Source organism: Amblyomma americanum, chromosome 6 (genome assembly GCF_052857255.1).
Source record: "Amblyomma americanum isolate KBUSLIRL-KWMA chromosome 6, ASM5285725v1, whole genome shotgun sequence".
NCBI lineage: Eukaryota > Metazoa > Arthropoda > Arachnida > Ixodida > Ixodidae > Amblyomma > Amblyomma americanum.
In genome coordinates this window covers 106,529,520-106,553,687 of record NC_135502.1, presented here as the reverse complement: position 1 = coordinate 106,553,687, position 24,168 = coordinate 106,529,520, and the positions used below count along the sequence as shown (strand labels likewise).

The 24,168-nt window shown below is 44.9% G+C and overlaps 1 protein-coding gene across 2 annotated transcripts in view; it reads right to left on the bottom strand.

The window, feature by feature from the left end:
* Positions 1-7,665, bottom strand: part of LOC144093948 (uncharacterized) — a 37,374-nt gene extending 29,709 nt beyond the window's left edge. Inside the window, exon 1 of one of the 2 annotated variants that reach the window (XM_077627720.1) lies at positions 7,490-7,665. In XM_077627720.1, coding sequence (XP_077483846.1) covers positions 7,490-7,553 — 64 coding nt within the window. In that variant the 5' untranslated portion in view covers positions 7,554-7,665. The remainder of the gene's footprint in view (positions 1-7,489) is intronic. The other variant, XM_077627719.1, reaches the window with a different exon arrangement.
* Positions 7,666-24,168: the final 16,503 nt, after the last annotated feature.

The window sequence follows — 24,168 nt, the reverse complement described above, 5'->3', positions numbered from 1 at the left end:
AACTCCGTTTGCCCTGCCGCAGCACGCATCCTGAAAGACTGCGTCCTCCGTGACAGATCAGCCTATTCCGGGCTCCTGCTCATGCTGGAAACTCCGGGAACGAGGGAATCGACCACTTACCCCCAAGTTTTGCGAACCGGGCGGCCACGCGCCCTCCTCCCCGGACTCACAGCGGAGACTCTTCAAAGTTGCGCTGATATTACCAACCTATACAGATAACAACGCCGAATACACCCATCCCCCTCATCCTGACCTCGACATAGCAGAAGCCACCCTACTCCGTCGATTACAAAGTCATTCCTTCCTCAGTCACTCCCGTTTGGCGCATATCACCAACGATGAACTCGACCCTTCTTGCCAAAATTGTAACAATGGTACTCCCGGAACACAGGCTCGCATCTTACAGGGACGCGCGAAACAACCGCCCCAACACTCCCTACTATCAGCTCCCACTGAAGAGGGATTGAATGGACTGCTGACAACCACATACAAATCGCAACAAGTGGCTCTCACGCCGTGGCCCCAGGCAGTCGCCCCCACCTGGGAGGCACGCCGCTTTACTATGCCTCACTAATTCCAATTATGAAAGTGAAGTTTATTCACTCACTCACCTTGCCCGCCTTTTTTCGGTGGACTCAGGTTCATGGCAAAGCGTCGGTGCCTTTGGCCGAATTTTTTTCTTTAGAGCGAAAGCTCTACTCCTCTCGTACAAAGCTGAAGGTCATGCGGCTACGAAATTTGACCTTCACACCAGGAGGAGCGGAGGTTTGGCTCTGACGTCATACCACGTGACTCGCCACGCATTGCCACAGCTGCGCGCGTTGAGCCGACAGCGCTCGCTCCCCTCACAACATTCGAATCACGTGACTCACTGCGCCTCGCCACAGCTGCGTACGCGGAGCCGACGGCACTCTCGCAACAGCCGGAAATCGCGTGACACGCCGTTCCCTATACGAAAGCGCGCGGAGAGTGCTTACTTTCGTGGGCTTATATTAACAAAGGTTTCGCTCGTCTTACTATACCAGATAAGCTACGCGAGATTAATGAAGCCTATTACATACATTGTGAAGGAAGGTCTACGAGCACACTGTCCGTGGCGTTGCTCTCAATAACGAGAAATGCCTGAGAAGAGCTGTTAAAGCTTTGTTATTGTATTTATATCAATTACTCTGTTTAAGGTGCTGTTTTCTTCTTAAATAAAATTCAGCTGTGAATAAGTGCTTGGCCTGATCATCGGCATGCCCCATATATTTGCATAATTAAACTATTTTAGCTTAAGCTTTTTTGCTTCAAATCACTGTGCGGCGTCATCCGGTTTTGTGTTCTAACTTCGTGTCGTTTTGAAAATTCTTTTTTGGGGGAAAGGAAAAGGCGCAGTATCTGTCTCACATCTCGGCGGACACCTGAACCGCGCCGAAAGGAAGGGGATAAAGGAGGGAGTGCGAGCAGAAAGGAAGAAAGAGGCGCCGAAGTGGAGGGCTCCGGAATAATTTGACACCTGGAGGTATTTAACGTGCACTAACATCGCAGAGCACATGGGCGCCTTTGCGTTTCGCTTCCTACCCGCCGCGGTGGCTCAGTGGTTAGGGCGCTCGACTACTGATCCGGAGTTCCCGGGTTCGAACCCGACCGCGGCGGCTACGTTTTTATGGAGGAAAAACGCTAAGGCGCCCGTGTTCTGTGCGATGTCAGTGCACTTTAAAGATCCCCAGGTGGTCGAAATTATTCCGGAGCCCTCCACTACGGCACCTCCTTCTTCCCTTCTTCTTTCACTCCCTCCCTTGTCCCTTCCCTTACGGCGCGGTTCAGGTGTCCAACGATATATGAGACAGATATTGCGCCATTTCCTTTCCCCAAAAACCAATCATTATTATTATCATTATTTCGCCTCCATCGAAACGCGGCCGCCGCGGTCAGACTCGAACCCGGGTACTCCGAATCAATAACCGAGCGCCCTAACCACTCAGCCACCGCGGCCTACCACCATCGTTTTTGGTCATACCCCGCCGCGGTGGCTCAGTGGTTAGCGCGCTCGACTACTGATCCGGAGTTCCCGGGTTCGAACCCGACCGCGGCGGCTGCGTTTTTATGGAGGAAAAAACGCTAAGGCGCCCGTGTGCTGTGCGATGTCAGTGCACGTTAAAGATCCCCAGGTGGTCGAAATTAATCCGGAGCCCTCCACTACGGCACCTCTTCTTCCTTTCTTCTTTCACTCCCTCCTTTATCCCTTCCCTTACGGCGCGGTTCAGGTGTCCAACGATATATGAGACAGATACTGCGCCATTTCCTTTCCCGCCAAAACCAATTATTATTATTATTTTGGTCATATAAAATTAGCCGAAATTCCGGAATCGAAATTTGGTTCTGTTACGGCTATCAAGCGCCGTTTCCGCTTTTGGCATTTTGGTCTGTAATGTGTCACCAATGACGACACATTTAAAAATGACGCAAAATCAGAACACGAGCCCTGGTAAAATAAAAACAAATAGAAACGACCTATTTGAAGTCCTGGTAAGGTCTGAAAATGTACACATCAGACATCCGAATGAATTCTTTTGGTGTTTCAGTTCGGATGTTTTCAGAACCTTTTAAGGACATCCGTAGGACAAGCGTAAAGTCCCGCCGCGGATTTCTCTGACATGCTTAGGATGACATTGTGTTGTCTGGAGAGGTGGGCTGTGCAAGAACCTATGCAAATACCGGTATGTTGAATGAAGATCTTCCCGTTCCGTCCTATGGCCGTAAAGCCTAGATAAAAGAAAAAAATTCTAGAAAGGGACTCAACCGAAACACCACACCTAGGCCTCAATGAAACTGCGTCATTATCCCTCGCAATGCAGTCCTGAAAACTTATCATAAGATGATCATGGGGCATGGAATAATATGTCTTCAAGTCTATGCTAAAACCGAATACACTGTCCTGGATTGTTGGTCCTGAGAACTTATAACACTGACTCCGAATTCGTGCCTTTAATGGATCATGCCCAGCCAGGAACTTCAGATGCTTTCGTAGTTATCAGTAGCGACTGCATGCTACCCAGTATCTCGCTCGGATACGACAGTGCCGGAAGAGATGCTATCTTTTTAGGTTTTTGCCATAAAAATTACCGCCAACTGGAGGCCTTCAGTCTGTTTGATGCCGTTCACACAGCATGTCCACGCTGGGGCGAAGCAATGGAGAGGAAGCCTGTTCTTTTACCTTATTCTCTTTTAACGCCATAAGTCCGAAGGTTTGGCCAATAGCAACTTCAGCTTTTTTTCTCAAAGGATACTTCCGGTAACAGTACAAAACACCCTCCTTTATCGGCGCTACCAACTGTCAGCCCAGCGGAGACCAAGAAGTCATCAATACGTGCATTGTTTCCTACATTCCTTTTCCTATCTTGGGTTCTTTCCAGGACGTCAACACATTTTGCATTACAAAAAATTCATACCTTTGTTCGCCAAAGTAACGAGTCTTTCCAGGCACCGAGAACAATTGGTCCGTGAATTGATGGAAGCCTTCCACATGCGCATGAGCCAGGAAATCTGTGTCAGTCAACCTTCGGTGGCGTTGACTGTTAGAGAATTTGAGTTTCTAACGTCTGCATTGGGTCATAAGGGAAATAACTGAGCTGTTTTGCTTATGTTTCTTTTTTGATTTCTGCTGGTTGGCGAATTGTTGTGGTAATGATTGCTGCTTTTCTGTTCTTTTCCTTGGTTCAGTCTTTTCAAGGTATTCTATTAACACCTGTACTCTCAGGAATAGATTTTCAGTTGAGTTAGCGCTCCTCCATGTGGTTGTTCGTCCTGTCGTCATCTTCATGAGATTTTTTCCACCGTGTATGTTAATCTGCTCGCCAAACTTTCTGCTCTAATCGCGTCAGCCAGTCCCACGGCGGCTTGCCGCTCTGCCATCGGCGGAGTGATACGTAAGTAAGAGAGTCCACGTGTACTTTTATTTCCGTGGGCATAATTTGAGGCTATATTGTCTGTGACTGAAACTTTTCATTCACATAAACTTAAAAAAACAAAATAAAAGCGAAAGCGAAGCCGCCACTGGACTGCCTGAAGACACTCCACGCGTTGGTTGACTCCGCCTATCTACCGCGTTCGGTTCAAAAAAAGGCGGTTAATTCCATTTAATGAGGGCAGTCGGCCGCACAGGATAATAATTCTAAGTTTCTAAGAATGTCCGAATGTGTAGATAGAGGTCCCGCGGTTGAAAGATGAGTTAAGATTCCTCTTTAGTGCACCTTTAAGTCTGCTTACGTGGAGGAATGCGAAAGCATGTGTTAGCATGGCAGCCGCGTTGGGTCGCCGTCACAACGTTTACAGTCATTGTATCAGTTTTCCCCCTTAATTAAACTCCTTAATTAATCACATTTACTCTTATTACATAATCTTTTCACCCCAATCACACAGTTTTTTTTTTCAAATTTGGCGCCATTGCTGCTTACCCGTCCACCTACTATATTTCCGTCCAGCCAGTTCTGCCGTCCGACGACCGTTACTTCTAATTAATTAATTACTCTATGTCAATCAAACCTTTTGTTGTATTAATTATCACTCATCAAACACATTCAAATCATTTTAAACTTCATTTCCACTCATTTGCCTATTTTCCCACTACATCTATCCCCACGCTATTTCGACATTTTTTACTCTAATTAATTAACTAATCACCCTATCGACAGCAAATTTTGTTCGCACATCACCCTTACATCACCCTATGTCGATTACAATCATTCGTTCGATCCTAACTCTTCTGAAAACGACACAACGGCTGCCGACACGTTTTCCGGACACGCTCTCGCCGACATAGTCAAGTAATCATTTCGCATTAAAGCATGAACTGCTGAAGAGTGTCGGAGTCACGAATAGTACAAGCAGTATCAAAGAGTGCCGTGTAGCAATTCGCGCCACGGACATAGCATTCCACGTACCGGTCAACAAGCACAAATGAACAGGATTTTCGCAATAAAGGTTGTTAATGAAAACCTTCTCACGTCAGATACTTAAAGCGTATCAAGTGACTGGTACGAGATCGAACACGGTCGCCTCAACTGCATTCTGCACACCATTACGTTTCCTTGCAGCACTTCATCAATATGCAATCACCAGCTTCACGTTCAAGTACATAAAGTTCGAGCTAACTCTTTAGACGCGCCTTTGCCGCCTACTTTCTCATGACTGACTTTACAGAACCAATTTAAATATTTCAACCGCAGTTTTTTTACTGCTCAACAGGTGAAAACAAAGTCGTACAACGTTAAAAGATTCAAAGCAGCCAGCCGCTCTTCGCGCTGACATGACAGCGCTCTTGTCACCTTTTCGAGAACATATATCCAATTTTGCGTACGAGACTAATTTTCATGGGCCGTTCTTGTGTGTCGCGTGTGGCTCTTAGGACCTTGAATCAGCGTCAGTATGACGGTCAACCATGCCAGTTTTGCATATTGCAAAACTAACGCGACCGCAAAATAATAATAATAATAATTGGTTTTGGGGGAAAGGAAAATGGCGCAGTATGTGTCTCATATATCGTTGGACACCTGAACTAACGGAGGCAGTTCACTCCGGTTCTCAAGCATAGGTGATTGAAAGTCGACCGCAAAAGCAAACCTCATTTTCTGCACTAAAAAAGAAGGCACACCAAGTTCACGATAAAGAAACGCATTAAAGAACAAAATGTAAAACGATGTCTGATTTTGTTTAGGCAAAAAAGAAAGTAAATGAGCAGGAAATTAACGGTTCTAAACCTCTGGAAGGGGCCTTCTTTCCTTCATAGACGGAAAAATGAAACGAACGAAAGGGTGAAAATTTTATAGAAACAGAAACGTGTGGATATTTCATGGATATTTTTAAAATGGAGTCTCTCGCGCTTCTTAAGCATCAAATACACGTGCAGTTGGCATTTTTGTTTATGCGGAAGCTAACTTGATTTCGGCAACGATATCACGTGCAGCGGTTCCATTTTATAATTGAGTCATGCGGGAAAGCCAACTCAAAAAAGCTTTGAAATGCGTATTGTGGACGTTCGATATTTCGAACCACATTGCCGATTTTAAAAAAATAAATAAATAAAAAGATACTACACCACCAGCTTCGAAATATAACCTTTCCCTCTAAAATAAGAAGTTTATTACTTAATTTATTTATCGTCTAATTATAAATCCATATGAAATACGTAATGTCCGACTTGCTCTACTCTCTACATCAACGGACTGCACTGACATATATCTCAGAGTTCTTGAAATAATATTCCATATATGTTAAAAAAACTTCACCCCATACATTCGGACGCTTCCCACATTTGTATACGGCAGGTGTGCATACATGACAGTTTCTAGATGGACAACGCGTCTTGTGCAAACATATACCTATGCAAACAGCGGTCGCGCGCTAACTCCCGCGCTGACCCAAACCTCATACATAGTGTGCGTCTTTAGCATATTTTGCGAGCCTTAAGCAAACACTAAAGTCGAATCCCTGAACTCTGCCCTGCTGGGACTGTGAACGTTGGTATAACTGCCCAACCAAACTTAATTAAGGACAGACGTGAAGATGCGTTAATATCAGAAGCTTCCCTCTCAGGTGAGAAGTTAAGTTCCTGGAAGGCACATCGGCTCTTCGTGATACCCAAATAGACGACAACGCGATCAACATGACCAATGAAAATCACCCGGAAACTTTACTTAACGCACTGACATCCGATGAGTTATGTTAATTTCGCAGTACGGAGAATTGGCCGGAGTCAAATAAAAAGAACTCTCCTCAATAAAAGTTACCGCTGTGGTCCTCTAATCACTAATAATCGCGTTAGGAAGTGCAGCGTTAAAAAAGAATAAAACTTTATTAGCCAATCGCGCATAGTCCGGGGGCGGCCATCGTAAAAGTCTCTGTACATGACGGTGGCCCCCTTTACGCCCTGCCCCCTAATTTCTGGATGCGGCCTGTTAACACTACCGAATTCGTCGCGTACAACGCAAAATGTGAACAAATATGCAGTTAATAAAACATGCGTAAATTTGAACAACCATGTATGCAAACGGTGAAGACAGGCATTCGAAGCTAAAGCAGAAAATCGATTATTTTTATTGCGGCTTCCATCTTTTATGTCCGTTTCGATATACCACTAATGAGTATGAGTCTTCGTCTGCTTGCTTTGCAAGCAAAAACACTGATTTGTTCACATAACGACTTGATGTGACAGGCGTGGATCATAAGAAGTACCGCCGAGATTTTGAAAGCCGCTTTAAATCGTGACGCAGGCATATGAGGATCCGACCGAAATTGCTCAATTAATAATGGGCGAAACCTGAAATTTCTTCCACGCAAGCTTAACGCTCTTCTTGCGAAAATATTAAAGTTTGAAAATGTTTCATTCTCAGGTAAAGAATGGAGCTCGAGGGAGCTACACCTCTGCCTACTCAATACACGCGTAGTGCCTGCAGCTTCAGCAGTGGCTTGTTCCCTTCAAATGATACAGTGCGCGTCCGACGCTTACCCAGCCCGGCGACCGACGCTGTGCTGGCCGCCAGCAGCAAGGCGGCGCGTAGCCAGCGCTCCATATTGCGTGGTTCTTCGAGGCACGCGGCAACGCTCTCTCTGGGCTTGCTTCCCCTGCTTACGCGTAACACCGCTGCTGCGGATGCTGTCGGCAGTAGCAGCAAGCGCGAAAGTGACGCCCCCTTCCAGTAGAGGGCAGAGGAGGAAACTCGCCTACAGGTTGAATTACTCTCCCCATGTTCTTATCGTGGGTAGGAGCGATAAGGACTTTTCGTCTCTCTGGCCTACCTTTGTTTCGAGAAACGCTAGGCGTATCCCGATAAGCAGATACTGCTCACCCCTCGAGTGTATATACACATCCGACATATGAGCATATACGCCTCGCCGATAAAGCACCAAAGAGCGCTGGCAATCAGTTTCAGATGGGCGCCTTATTGAGGCGATTCTTTTATCTGTCTACCTGTTCTACAGGAATGCAGTAATTTTGCATTATGAGCGTTTCTTTCGTGATTTATCTGTTTTTCTTATCTACACCTTTTTTTCGCAGTCGAGAAGTTTCACGAAAGTCACATGAAAGCGTAGGCCCTTATTTCGTTAAACTCGTTTCGTTAAACCCGTTAAACTCGTTTCGTTATTTCGTTAAACCAGGAAACTTATACGTCGGCTCTATGAAAAGTCAGTTTATTCAGCGGTGTCTCGCGCAAAAACCACGCAGAATAAAGCTTACACGTGGCGTCTAAAGTTGTTTTATAACTATATCTGGGTGCGTGGATTTGGGCATTGCGATTTCCTTTGTGCTTATGTCCCCCTTCGTAATCCCTAATGTTTCTGAGCTAAATTATTGCACGCCATAGAAAATATAACTGATCTCTATAGTCTCCCCAGACTTATACAGTGAAGGTATAGGCTCCACAGCTTAGAAAAGAAATGTAGGTGGCTCAACTTACCAAAAGGACCATTGTTGAAAACGAGAAACTTGGGAAATAATGGATCCAATCCACCACGTAATGTTTTTTTTTTCATTTTACACACAGTCAGAAACCCATCCTGAACCACAGATACAGATAGCCGAGGGAACTGTAGCCAACAGCCCGACTAATTACGAAAGAAGAATAAATTCGAAAAGCACTGTGAATCGGTCTTTAGGCTGATTCTGCAACATATATTCAATTTTAAGCCTCGATGGCATAATGCATAAATAAAAATCATAAGTGCGTTTGCGAGTTGAGAAAAATTAAGCTCCTTGCACGGGTTCGGTAAAAAGAAGAAAAAATGTCGTGAAAATGTTGCATAAAGATAACAACAATACAAGTACAATTGTACATTTTCCAGTTTTCTTGTGTGTTGCGAATTTTATAATAACTAAGGTGGCGCACTTAGGCGGGACGAAAAGTCGCGAATGCGCGCTACGAGATGCTTGCAATTACCTCAATGTTGCCGCTGGAAACTGTGCGCTTATGGGGCGTGATTTGAGGAATTACTTCGAAAACCCCCCATCCCGGCTCGAGCAGATGATCACCTTACAGTTCAAACACTAATTACACTATAAGGGAGTGAAAACAGAGTAGGCAATCTTCTCGCGCTTTCATTTTAGGGGCGCAGTATGCCGCCCAAAATCCCGTGGTAGATTTCGGTAACTAAATACACGGAATGCCTACCGTTTGCAGCGAAGGACTATTCCCACCTCGGAGCGCAGCAACTTGAAGCAGTTAGCAACGGAAGGAGACTTCTTAACACGGCACCGGTAGTCTGAGGTTTGCAAATAGCGCAACCTGAAACTTTAGTTGAGATATTCGTAACTGCAAGAACTTCGTGTGTCTTGAAGAGAGAATCTGTTTTCGCTGCCAATCGTAGCTATTCCGTATTTTTAGTAATGGTAGTTTACACCAGCACATGGTCAGCGTACCCTTCCCCTATCAGGGAGAGTGTTAAAAGAAGGCTTACTCCCTTTTCAGTCCTTATTGGAGTAATTAGTGTTTAGAATGTAAGAATGATGTGTTTGTCAGAATATTTGCGAACGAGAGAGGGGCAGGGCGTTTACAAACAAAATGCGGAAAGGATATATTCAGTTTAGTCGACAGAAAGGAACTAGTTGTAAAGTATTGCACTCTTTAAGAGCTTCCTGCGTCATCTCTGACTAAGGTATTGCACTCTCTAAGAGCTCCCTGCTTCATCATCGCCGACACCCATACAGCTCAACTTCCCATGCAAACTGAGAAGCGACAAGTCCTTGCACATCGTCGCCAGAAAAACATTGGTTCGCTGACATGCCCAACGGAAAGAAAACACAATTTTTCTTCACGAGGTCAACAGCAAGTTGTCAACGGGCTCGGTTGTAGGCGGCGCGGTAAAAAAGAAGGCTCAAAAAATAAAATTAAACAAAACGTGCTGGCCTCCGAAGCTTCATGCCACACAGACGAGCAAACAGAGCAGGCCGTGTTTCGGTTGGCCAACTCTAACCCATAGAAATGAATCACGCTGCGGCGGTCAGGCCGTTTTCACTCCTTCGGTGTGACCTTGGTAGCTTTCCTCCTCTTTATGCTTGGTAGTTAAGGTTGACAGGGGAGGGTGGGGGGGGGGGGGGGGGGGGGGGGGCAGATTTGGGAGTACGGAAAGCCCCGCTTTAGAAATTTACAGCACGGCTTCTGTAGCGCTGGCGTAGGCTTGAACGGGTAGATGCACAAAATTGATTCCTCAAACAAGCGATGTGATCTGATTCACGGGCGCAGTCGCACGCGTGCAGTGGGACATAATTTTATATTATTTTGATTATCTCATTTACACCACTCCCAGATGTTGAAGGTGTTGAAGCAGTCTTTTCTAGGCTAGTATTAGGTCCACATACGTTCGTGGTAGGCTGTGTTTATCGAAGCCCCTCTTGCGATCATGAGTATATGTTAGCTTTGCACAGCTATATGCAACGTTTTCTTTTAGGAACGAGACTGATATTGCTAGGGGATTTCAATCTTCCAGATATCAACTGGCACACAACGCAGCATAGTTCCGCTTCCTCAGATGCCTTACTAGATATCATGCTTCAGTTAAACCTCACTCAGATAGTAAACCATCCGACACGTGTAACAGGACTGTCGACTAACACTCTTGATCTGATATTTCTTAGCCACCATTTTGCTCTCGGCAGAACAAAAGTAGACATTCTTGATGGAATCTCAGATCACAAATTAATCTTTGGAAGTGTCCCCATTGTCAGCACGCTGTCATCCCCGCGATCGGAAACTAAAGTTCTTGACTTTACTAGGGCTGACGATTCAAGCATTCTAGATCACCTGTACTTCGAGTTTGACTCCTTTTTATAGTCTTGCATGTCGCACAACTGACATTGACACTTTATGGGAATCCTTTAAATACATTTTATTGTATTGCATTCTGAAAATCGTGCCTTGTAGAAGGAAAAAAGTAAAGACACGCAACCCTTGGAAAACACGTGACGTTATACGTGCTAAACGCAAAGTAAATCGATTGAAAAAGGATCTCAAATTAAAATCTTGCACTAAAACAAGGAAAAACCTCACCTTAGCAATACAGTACATGAAAGGTTGACTAAAGGCCGCTAAATCGTACGACTTTACTCATACGCTAAACAATTTTATCAGGACGTCCCCAACAAAATTTTGGAGCTACTTAAATCCTAAGAAAAATACTGATAATCCACTCTCGGAAGAAGAAAGGCTTGAGTTTGCCAGATCTTTGAATGATTATTTTTCTTCAGTTTTCACTAACGACAACGGTACTCTTCCTCCCTTCAGCCATTCTGGAACGAAACACATTGAACCACTAACTGTTACTGAGTGCGGGGTTTTAAATCTATTATTAAATCCCGATACAAAAAAGGGCCCAGGACCAGATATGATCCCAAATTTTTTCTTAAAATATATGCGGAATGGATGGCTAAGTATATATGCATAATCTTTAACAAATCATTAATAACGTGCACACTCCCACAGGAATGGAAAAAAGCAAAAATCATCCCTATTCAGAAGTCAGGAAGCAAGACTGATGTTACTAACTACAGACCCATATCCATCACCTACCTGCTCAGTGCCTAAACTACCTGAGCATATTATCCTTAAGCACATAACAATTTTTCTCGAAGATGAGCGTATATTATCACCATTTAAGCATGGCTTCCGCCAAGGGCCTTCCACTGTAACTCAATTAATAGAACTAATACATAATTTATCGCAAAGCATAGATAGCCGTAAACAAACCGACCTAATACTACTTGTTTTTTCGAAGGCATTTGATCGGGTTACGCATAAAAAACTAATTAATAAACTTGAGACGACACTATGTCAAGGGCCTATAGTTAACTATATTAGAAATATTTTATCAGATCGAACACAGTTTGTAGAAATTAACCAACAAACTTCCCACATAGTCCAAGTTGTATCCCGTGTTCCCCAGGGCAGTGTCTTGGCCCCCATCCTCTTTTTAATCTTCATCAATGATTTAGCCGCTAATGCTAATGTCAACATGCGACTTTTTGCAGACGATTGCATCATTTATAAGGAAATCAACACAGTTGATGACCATCATACCCTTAACAATGCGCTTAAATCTATAACAAAATGGTGCACGGACTGGCAGATGACCCTTAACGCTTCTAACTTAGCTTTTATGATTATAACAAGGAAGAAGCATAAATCAAATTTTCCATACACCATAAATAACATACCACTAACTACAGTCGCGGAACATAAATATCTCGGTCTACTAATAGCTGATGACCTCCGGTGGAACGCCCACGTGGACATGATTATATCAACAGCTCTAAAACGACTCATTTTTATTAGACGACGTCTGCGACTAGCCCCTGCCCAAACTAAACTATTAGCGTACAACACTTCGGTTAGATCTATCTTAGAATATGGTAAAATCGTTTGCTTCCCTCATACTAATCAAAATATTGCCAAACTCGAAGCTGTTCAAAGAAAAGCTCTCAGATTTATATTTAACAAATACCAAACAACTGACTCACCAACAGAAATAATGAAACGTGAGGGGATACAAACACTCCAAATACGTAGTAAACTCGCGCAACACAAGATGATGTATCAACTAATTCACCAGCAATTAAAACTTGAAGTTACTAAATATATTTTCTTTTCTAAAGCAAGATCGACGCGTCACAAACATCCTAATACACTTAACGAGTACCCTTTCCATACTGACTGCTTCAAATAGTCATTTTTTTCCGTTTGCCACTCGTGAATGGAACAGTCTAAACCCTTCAATAACTAGCAGCTCATCGTTAGGAAAGTTCAGCGCTGCTATCGAGAGCTCGGTACTTAAGTAGCAAATATTTTTGTGTGTATGTTTTCTCTGTTGCTAATATTGCTTCCTATTCTGTGTGCCTTTTTAATGTTAACTTTGTTCATGTGTACACAGACTACCAGTACTGTTTTCAGAACTATTGCGATGTAACTTCTGTCATGACGCCTATTGTGAGATTTATTTGCCTTGTTTCGATATGGTTATGATACAGTTCGTTTTATTGTTATTCTGCGTTGTTGCATTTTTGGTTGTATTTCTATAGTTAATTCCAGTGCCTTTGCTTTACCCTTACTATTAGTTGTCTACTTTACGATCTTCACCAAAATGATGTATTTCTTGAACTGTTATTAATAATTTTATTTTGCCCTCCTGCAACAATCCCAAGTGGGATTAGCAGTATGTATAAATAAATAAATAAATAAATAAATAAATAAATAAATAAATAAATAAATAAATAAATCTAACGAGGAGCCGTTCAGAATATCCACCCACATCCAGTAACGTTAAGGAGCACTTATTATTGTGACGTCACGTGACTCAGTGATTGTTCACAGAAACAACCAGTGCTTGCCCGTGACACCAACGTGATCAGGAATGTAGTAGTTCATGCAGGATGACCGGTCTAACGTGACGGAAAGGTGCGCTTGAGCGCAGGCGCCGACCGCTACCGATTCTTCCGGTACAAGCTCGCTTGTAATTAATTATTAACACTGTCCACTGGTATTTTGAGCTCCCTTGGACTATTACTAGGCCTATAGGCATCTTTCAAGGCAAAAAAAAAAAGAAGACCAAGATACTTTTTATCTGTGCCCCTTTAGAAAGGTGCAGAAAAAAAGTTTAGGCTGCATGTTTTTTCGTTGTTATGATGCGCAACACATCATTGGCATCCATCGATTACCATTTTGTATTCGCCTATGCGGCCCCTAAATAATTTATAATATACTGTTTTTCTCTCATGCTGTTTCGATTTTAAACGCTCAGCGACGGCTGTAACATAAAGATTCAGTGTACATCAGGTGATGCATGAAAAATCTGCGATGCCATTGCTGAAGCTTCGTTATTATTACTACTTTTGAGGAAGGCTAGTAGAAAATTAAATCGACGAAGCAGCAATCATACCAGTGTTTTTACGCATCACGTGACCTAGACCGAACCTTGACGTCACAGCCATTGTGCGTGAGTTGAAACCAAAATTGAAACCCCATGATAAAAATTTTGGTTATAAATTATTTATCGCTCGCAGGCGTATACTACGCGGTGATCCTAGCATACTGGTCACTTACATGTTATTACAAGCAAGAAAATACGTGCGTAAAAATTCGTAACACTCAACGACGCCATGCTTTTATTATGTTAGCGTACAGCGACGTCACGCATGACGTCACTGCGACGCGTGACGCTGAGCGGTCTGAACAGAGTGACGTCACTAGTAGAAGCATGGTGACGTCACTGCCACTTGCGACGTCACTAGCACTCCATCAAGGAAGACAAAACGAAGGAATAAATAAAATTAATATTCCCATCGCAAACAGCATTCACTGAACCTCGCGTTAGGAAGCGGAAACCATCCTGTGAGCTCCTTGTTTTTTTATTGCAATAACAATATGACTGCATTTCTTGGCTTCTTTTTGAAGACATAGGTCTAAGAAATGTATTATACAAATAACGCCCACCTCACGCCTCCTCCACGAGTTGCCCATAGACCCACCCTGGGAACCGTCATTCGGGCTTCGTATGAAGGGTACGAATACAAGATATGATACTATAATAATAGAAGACGGAAGTGGACCTGGAAGAGCCCCAATGGTGAGATTAAAAATGAAATCGACTTCATACTATGCGCTAAACCTGGCATCATTCAGGATGTGGCCGTCCTCGGAAAGGTGCGTTGCAGCGACCACAGAATGGTAAGGTCTAGAATTAGCTTAGACTTGAAGAAGGAACGGAAGAAGCTAGTGAAGAAGAAGACCATTAACGAGTTAGCCTTAAGAGGGAAAGCACAGGAGTTTAGGATAGCGCTGCAAAACAGATATTCGGCTTTAACTGAGGAAGGCGATCTTGATGTTCATTCAATGCACAATAATCTGACATCAATAATTACGGAGTGCGCAGTAGAAGTAGGCGGTAGGACAGTTCCAAAGGATACAGGGAAGATATCTCAGGTGACGAAAGATCTGACTAAGAAGCGCCAAAACATGAGGACATCTAACCCTACCGATAGAATAGAACTAACGGAGCTATCAAAGTCAATAAATAAGCGCAAGGTAGCCGACATAAGGAAGTTTAATATGGAGAGAATCGAGCATGCTATAAAGAATGGAGGTAGCCTAAAAACAGTGAAGAGGAAACTAGGCATAGGTAAAAACCAGATCTATGCATTAAGAGACAAGCAGGCCAATGTCATTAGCAATATGGATAAGATAGTTAACGTAGCCGAAGAGTTCTACACAGACCTGTACAGTAGCCAATGTAATCAGAGCGTTAATGAGAAAGACAGCAGTGCACAGCAATGCGTCATCCCACCAGTAACGAAAGATGAAGTAATGAAAGCCTTAGAAGCAATGAAAAGGGGAAAAGCAGCTGGGGAGGATCAGGTAACAGCAGATCTGTTGAAGGATGGAGGGGACATCATGCTAGAAAAACTAGCCACCCTGTATACGCAATGCCTTATGACCTCGACTGTACCAGAAGCTTGGAAGAATGCAAACATTATCTTAATTCATAAGAAGGGAGACGCCAAGGACTTGAAAAATTACAGGCCGATCAGCTTACTATCCGTTGCCTACAAAGTATTTACTAAGGTAATCGCTAATAGAGTCAGGGCAACATTAGACTTTAATCAACCAAATGATCAGGCAGGCTTTCGTAAAGGATATTCCACAATAGATCATATTCACACTATCAATCAGGTGATAGAGAAATGCGCAGAATATAGCTAACCTCTATATATAGCTTTCATTGATTACGAGAAAGCATTCGACTCAGTGGAAACCTCAGCAGTCATACAGGCATTGCGTAATCAGGGGGTAGAAGAGCCTTATGTCAAAATACTGGAAGATATATATAGCAACTGCACAGCTACTATAGTCCTCCATAAAGTCAGCAATAAAATTCCAATAAGGAAGGGCGTCAGGCAAGGAGGCACGATCTCGCCAATGCTGTTCACCGCATGTTTACAGGAGGTATTTCGAGGCCTGAATTGGGAACAGTTGGGAATAAGAATAAATGGAGAATACCTAAATAATCTGCGATTTGCTGATGGCATTGCCTTGCTGAGTCACTCAGGAGGTGAACTGCAAATCATGATCAATGAGTTAGACAGGCAGAGCAGATCGATGGGTCTAAAAATTAACATGCAGAAAACCAAGGTCATGTTCAACAGCCTAGCAAGGGAACAACAGTTCACAATTGGCAGCGAGAGCCTAGAAATTGTGACGGAATACGTCTACTTAGGGCAGGTAGTGACAGCTGATCCGGATCATAAGAGGGAGATAACTAGAAGGATAAGAATGGGGTGGAGCGCATATGGCAAACTCTCGCAGATCATGAGTGGCAGTTTACCAATTTCCCTCAAGAGGAAAGTGTACAACAGCATAATCTTACCGGTACTCACCCACGGGGCAGAAACGTGGAGGCTAACGAAAAGAGTTCAGCTTAAGTTAAAGACAACGCAGCGAGGCATGGAAAGAAAAATGATAGGTGTAATGTTAAGAGATCGGAAGCGGGCAGAGTGGGTGAGAGAACAAACACGGGTTAATGGCATCCTAGTCGAAATCACGAGGAAGAAATCGGCTTGTACAGGGCATGTAATGCGAAGTCAAGATAACCGCTGGTCCTTAAGGGTAACGGAGTGGATTCCAAGAGAAAGTAAGCGTAGCAGGGGGCGGCAGAAGGTTAGGTGGGCGGATGAGATTAAGAAGCTTGCAGGCAAAGGGTGGATGCAGCTGGCAAAGGATAGGGTTAATTGGAGAGACATGGGAGAGGCCTTTGCCCTGCAGTGGGTGTAGTAAGGCTGATGATTATGATGATAATTATGATGATGAATAGAAGGTAACTCACCCATGGGGTAGAAACGCGAAGGCTAATGTAAAAGGATCAGCTTAAGTTAAGAACAACGCAGCAAGGTATAGAAAGAAAAATTATGGGTCTAACATTAAAACACCGGAAGCTTGCAGATTGGTAGAGGGAACAAACACGTGTTAATGGCATCCTAGTCGAAATCAGAAAGAAGAAATTGCCATGCGCAGGGCAAGTAATGCGAAGGCAAGATAGCAGATGGTCATAAGATTAACGAAGTGGATTCCAGGAGCGGATGAGCGTAGTAAGGTGCATCAGAAAGCGAGGTGGGAGGAGTAGATTAGGAAATTTCCGGGACAGGATGGCTGAAGGAGCACAAGACCAATGGCGCAGTATCTGTCTCGTATATCGCTAGACACCTGAACCGCACCGTAAGGGAAGGGATAAAGGGGGGAATGAAAGAAGAAAGGAAGAAACTGGTGCCATAGTGGAGGGCTCCGGAATAATTTCTACCCCCTGGGTATTTTTAACGTGCACTGACATCGCACAGCACACGGGCGCCTTAGCGTTTTTTCCTCTAAGCCTGCAAAAGCGATTTTTTTGTCTAGCGAGGCTGTGACCTATGAAAAAATTCTACAGTCCAACTGCTAATCAGTTCTGCTATTAAGTCTCCTGCGTTTAAGAGCAAAGCATTGCTTATCCAGAAATAAAAAAAAAGAAAATTGGTTGTTGGGGAATGAAAATGGCACAGTAACTGTCTCACATATCTCGGTGGACACCAGAACCGCGCCGTAATGGAAGGGATAAAGGAGAGACTGAGAGAAGAAAGGAAGAAAGAGGTGCCGTATTGGTGGTCTCCGGAATGATTTCGACCACCTGGGTATTTTTAACGTGCAATGACGTCGCACAGCCCACGGGCGCCTATTGCGTTTCGCCGCCATCGAAACGCTGCCGCCGCAAAATTACGCATGCCCACCTATGTGCAAAGGATAAAGGTCACATACGCGGTGAATGCAGTGACCATGTACACGGCAATCAACAGTGAACTTGATTAGTGCAAAAAATGGTATTGCTTGCACTGCACGCAGACAACCTGATCGTTGGCTGCCACCTGTCTCGATCGATTTTTCCCTTCCACGAACGTCGTCGATTGTACTGTCTATATGCTATGTGTGTTCTGTGGAACAAGACATAGAACACAGACGCGGCGCCAAATTACCTGGCACCGAACCATTCAGGGCACCTGTATATCACCGGCAGCACGCTTTACACGAAAGCCCGAGCGCTTGTCTTCCACTGGCATTAACGCCGCTGGGCTTCGGCCGCTAGGTCCGAGACAATGTTAGGGTGGAAGCAGGACACTACGTGTCGCCAATCGCCGCAAGCTCATCGCGCAACATGGTCTCAGACCCAGTGCCACGCGCCCAGCGGCTCGAATGTCAATGCAGAACGCGCACTCGAGAGTGTTAAGCGTGCTGTCGGATACGTATAGGTTGTGCAATAGAAAGCCAAGAAGAGCACGCCGTCTTTCTACTACATATGATATGCGTACAGGTGCCCTCGATCGCTCAGTGACAGGTCGTTTAGCGCACTGGTACTCCAGGCTCGCTCGTGACACTCTTGAGCTTTGGCGACCAGAAAGATGGTGTCTGACACATGCCTTACCACCGCATCTGTTGCTCTTCTCGATGAGGAGTTCTGAGTCTGTAGAGTCTTCTTTTGAGAAAAGGTTCTTCAGGTGAATTCCCGCGCAGCTAGAAGAATACCACCAACTGTCTTACGGACGTTTGCCTTCCGTTAAATTCCCGCTGCCCAGGAATGCCTCGGTATCTGTGGTCGGTCCTTTTGCATTTTACCTTGTATTAAATTTTCACGGTTCATATGCATTTTGTCGTGAATTATGGGTTGTTTCCGTTTCACACACTGCTTAAAACGATTCCGGAAATGCGTACATTTTGCTTGTAAGGTGGGCGGCTTATTAATAGAGGTCAGTTTCAGGCTAGCGCTTCTTCTGAGTGCTCTAATGAGTACCGTCTATTACGCGCTCAATTTTCTATAGCGAGTAAAGTTTCAGCATTGAACAGCTGTGTCGACCAGTTAGGTTTAGTTCGGCTAAGCTCTATCGCACCAATTCCTTCTTGTATTAGTGCTTGTTTAAAGTGACCAAACAGTCCTTTTGCATGAGATTTGGAGGGCACGTTAGCAATAGATATATATAATATACAAAATAAGGGCCAAATGAGAATGTTTGTCGTCCTTATTCAATCCCTGAAAAGCTGTAGTTTCAAATGATACTCACCAGGTCTCCCCTGATTTGATTTCATTTTACTCGATTCGAAGAAAAGCTGATGCGTCTACGTGTTTGGCAGACCTCTCTGGTGAGAGTGCGAAGACGAATCTTTTATTAGGTCTCCTGCACCCCCCCTTCCCCCCATTATTGACATTGCCGCTGCATAGGCTAGTTTTGGCTGCGAAGCAGGCCCGGTGTTTTCCCACGGTCTTTTCTAGAAGCCGCTACCGCGCAGAGGCGCTGCACGAGGATCTGTCAGCGGATAGCAAAACCGGCGCTAGGACTATGGCTAGACAAAGGTAGAGCCCGTGCCAACGCTTTGACAGCTTGACTCGCCTGAAGAAGAAGCGAAGAGGCGCTGGGAAGCGGTGGGGGCTCTCTGGGATCAAGACTAAACTAACGCGGATCGTCCTTCGGTGCCAGCGTTCCGACGAGTGGGGCCTTCTCTGTCAGAGCCGTAAAGAAGGCGAGTCCACTTGTGGAAGCCAGGACACTGGACCCCGGCTCCATCTTTGTTGACTTCCGCATCAGCTAGAGAGGGAACATGCAAGCGCGCGGCTCGTTAGGTGCTTTAATTTGATAAATATTAGATTCCAAATTACTCTATATACGGTAACGAGAGCAGAAGCCAGCTCCAAAAAACAGGCCAACGTCTCCTGAACACATAAGTTAATTTAAAAAAAAAATTGAGAATCGTCTTGTTCTGCCAGTGTGGTACAACGAACGGCTATCATCCGCTATTAGTGTATGATAAACAAACCGAAAAGATCATGTCATAATTTAATGAGTTGGGAATACGTACAAGCAAAGGGTCCGTTTCAATCTAGCTCTTGTGGTTTTGAATCGTTAAGATTATTTTACGCATTAAAGCTACTCATTCAGGAACTAAGGCATACTGTTATAAAGGCTTGCAGTTTAAATTTAACCGCTAGGCGTCGATTAAGGTGCGCAAAAGTCTCCGTAACCAAATTTTAGCAGCTTGCTTCCACCGTTCTGGATGAGGCCGGTATCGAAACAGTGAGTCTTTTCAAACATCACAGCGCCACAAAAAGTGAGCCGGCGTGCTGTTTTTTTTTTCTCGCTGAACGCCCTCTCTGCTGTCATCACTAAAATCAGCGGCTTCGTTACTGTGGTATGTGTAACTTAATTACAATAATAATTATAACGTTTATTTCGCCGCCATGCAGTACTTGATGGCAGGGTGCCTAATAAAAGCTGCCTTCTGACAGCTTGACAACGCCACGGGCACCTGACCTTAACTACTGACGGCAATACAGTGGCTTAGAACATGTGGTAATAGAGAGTTCGTAGAATACAGGTGCAATAGACAATTATTTAGTGTTATGGCACGTAAACTGCGCAGCAGCAGACAGGAAGAAAACAAATTGCTAGCAACAACACCATTCATTGCTGCCCAGGTGTGCGTGTGAGAACAAAAAAAAAAGCGAGAACCCTGTTCAGTCATGAGAAAAAAATATTGCTTTGGTTTATGCGTGATGAGTTCAAGAACAATATTATTCTCACACACTTTACTAAGCGAAAGTGATAATTTGTTTTCTGGCTTTTCATACCCATAATTAGTTCCGTATTTGTTGCGCGGCATATCAGAAGTCCAAGTACCCAGCGCTTTTGCAGAGATTCAGCTATAAAAGCGAATATCTTTTTTACCTAACGAGAGTGGTACGTCCTCAAATCGTCTGGTAGTGAAGATAGTGCAAAGCTTTACGAACTGTGTGGTCGACCAATAAGCTAAATCTCTAACGTGAAAAATAATTTAATGACCTACAGTGCAGTCGGGCTGTTAAACAAAATAAGACGGGTACATTTCCGAAGAATTTCTATCGACCATTGCACTGCACGTCACTCCCTGCCCGCATAACCGCACATATTCCTAGGGCCCACATGGACAATATTATTGCAGGTATCACATTCTAGCAGGCGTCTACTGCCCTACACTTTATCCGGACCACATGGACTTTTCGGTATACATAACGCACCTTAACGTATTGTCTTCAAGCAGCAGGTAAACACACTGCCTTCAGTTGCCACCACCACTGTTGGATTATACCAGCAGCCGAACTCCCTAAAAATCGCGTGTGTCATAATGCGGAGCAGTGATTGGACCGAAATTCGGAGCTTAGCAGATTGCCACGCCACATGTGGTATTCTCATGAACTATCCATAACTGCTCCAAACCGGGATATACGGAAAGAACCAAAAGTTTCAGGCATGGAGGGAAAAATCTCAGGAGGGAGCGCGACGCCAAACGGCCATCCTTCGAAAGTCAAGCGCTCGGGAAGCTGATCCCTCCCTCCCTCATTTTTCGCTCTCTCTGTTAGTCCCTATTGTTTTGGTGTTCGTATGTGTTATTGCGTGCGTCTGTGCGGCCCATGGCGCGAACAAGTAGGTTGATCTACAGTCAGTTTGCCGGGCTGGTCTGCACATGCGCGCGCGCGGCGGGTATAGATATTACCACACGCTACCACGTGGGGTCACCACGGGGGCACAGACTCTCTCTCCTATTTAGTTTTTATGACTAGGCTTCAAGGCTGTCGCCGGACGCTCCCTCCTGAGCTTGTTTTTTTTTTTCCGCCATGGTTGCAGGGCGCCGTCGATGACTAGCTGCCCCGCTCATAGGTGGCGCCACTTTCTATTGACCTCCGCGAAGTGATCACGAAAAGTGGGCAGTTTTCGTAGCTGAGTTTCGTAGCTTGCATCATCAGAAAGCTCCGGGTTGCGACGACATACTACGATGACGAAACTACAGCCATTTACTCTGGAGACAGTCGATCGCGGAGCTCCTGCTGCGAAGCAGACCTTGCACCGAAAGAACCAACAAATAATCTTAATGTAGTGCACAGTACAAGCTGGGGCTTCCAGAAAAAAAATTATTGGCATCTCACAAATAAAAAGTGACAATTCTTGCCTCATACCTCAACAAAGACGGACTCCCATAGAACCACGCCGGCAGAGTGTTTGAGAAGCGTCAGGTGGCCCTAGTGGGCAGTTTTCCAGTATTGCTGGATTTGCTCAAACCAGCTCCTGTGCTTGACATGCGCTGTGAATCTCAAAATTACCTTCGCCGAAAAGGAACACTGTAGTGCGTTTTGTAATTCCGCATTTTTAAATGCCGAAGCTTTGGGGCAATTAGGATCTGCTTTTTTCCATTTCGCTTTCTCCTGCATTTAAACTTTCTATATTGATCTGTCAGGTAGTTTTTTCCACTTCCACAATTTCGCTTCTTGGAAAATTTCTCTTTAGCATAACGTGTTGTTGGACAATTCTTCTCATCCATCAACTCACGTTGGATTTGTATTCCTATTTATGACATAGCCTCTACGTTAGCGCTAATAATAATAATAATAATAATAATAATAATAATAATAATAATAATAATTGGTTTTAGGGGAAAGGAAATGGCGCAGTATCTGTTTCATATATCGTTGGACACCTGAACCGCGCCGTAGAGGAAGGGATAAAGGAGGGAGTGAAAGAAGAAAGGAAGAAAGAAGTGCCGTAGTGGAGGGCTCCGGAATAATTTCGAGCACCTGGGGATCTTTAACGTGCACTGACATCGCACAGCACACGGGCGCCTTAGCGCTTTTCCTCCATAAAAACTACTGATCCGGAGTTCCCGGGTTCGAACCTGACCGCGGCGGCTGCGTTTTTATGGAGTTCTGATTTGCTGTTCGTATATTTAAGGGCGACATTCCGTTCTTCCTAAGAAATGCAGATTTGATTAATGCACCACTACGATCTCACTGCTGAAGACGGCGTCCACTGGCTACAACGTACAGGCAGCCTCAGGTCCGGATTTGAAATGCATAGTGCTTTCTGTGTACACCGCTATGTCCGAAACACAACAAGCAAGTCTGTTGTTGTGCGAACACTGGAACATACAGTGGACGAAGGAAATACAAACCTTGTCCACCGTTCTTTAATCACTGCATGTTTTTTTTCGCCGTGTTCGATCATTTATGAGCAACCAATTCGTTCGAGACGCTTCATTCAAGTCTTTTCGGTATGAATGGCTCTGTAGACTCCTACAGAAAGAGCAGTGCATTACTGCCGCCGTGAAGATACTCTAAGAAAATCCTAAACGGAATATGCTGCCGCATTGCTAACATTGGCTTGCTAATAAATATTTCTTCACAGTCCTCGTTCCAGCGCGAAGGAAAAGCACGACACAGGCAAACAAATAAACAAACAAAGAGCGGTAGTGGCAGTGATCGCGGTACAAAAATACGACAGTTACTTTCCGCGCCAGGCTCGCTTTTCTCTTACCGAAATGCCCTAAGCCTAACCGGAAGGTTCGGGACAGGGTTACGACGGTGGGACAGGCCTGCCCGTGGGACTGGGCTGTCCCAGCTGAGCCCATAAAGAAGGAGCGCCAACGTCGGCACCGCTTCCTCCCCGCCCGGCTTTTCACTCAGCACCGCAAATTTATGCCACGCTAACCCGGCTAGTTCCGTGCACTAGCGACGGAAAGCTCGTGCCACGAACTTGGCACACTGGCTTTATCCGTGGGAGGATGTTGTGTCGTTACTATGTAGGTTTAAAGCAGTGCTGCGGTAAACTGGGCGCAATACACTTGAAGGCTACCGACATCGGGACGCGTTCAAGCATCCTGTGACATCAACCGAGGCCAGGAGTGACGGGCGGCGTGATACGACGTTGGAAGCGCTACTCGTCACGTCCTGATTGGCTCAGCCATGACCGTGGTTTTTCCCTGCGCTGTACGCAATTAGCTGACGCCGACACGAGAGCGGAGACCTTGGCCTTGTTCCATCTACCGCGTCCCAAGCTGAGGTGGGAGGACTGTAGGGAGGACCGCCGTGGTGACAGCGGCGTCTCCGCTTGACGGAAACAAAAATTCGCAGGAAAGCGCGGCAGAAACAAGAGTTGCCGCCGCTGGTCCAGCGTCTGTTGTCATTGCTTCGGCCTATCGCTTTTGAGCAATACCGAAACGACGCGTTGTTTTTCCTTTCGAAATAACTGGCGGTGTCTGCGGCCCGTTGGCATGCCTCGCTCGGCGTCGCTTCCAGATAACCTTGTCACGGTCACTCGCACCCGCG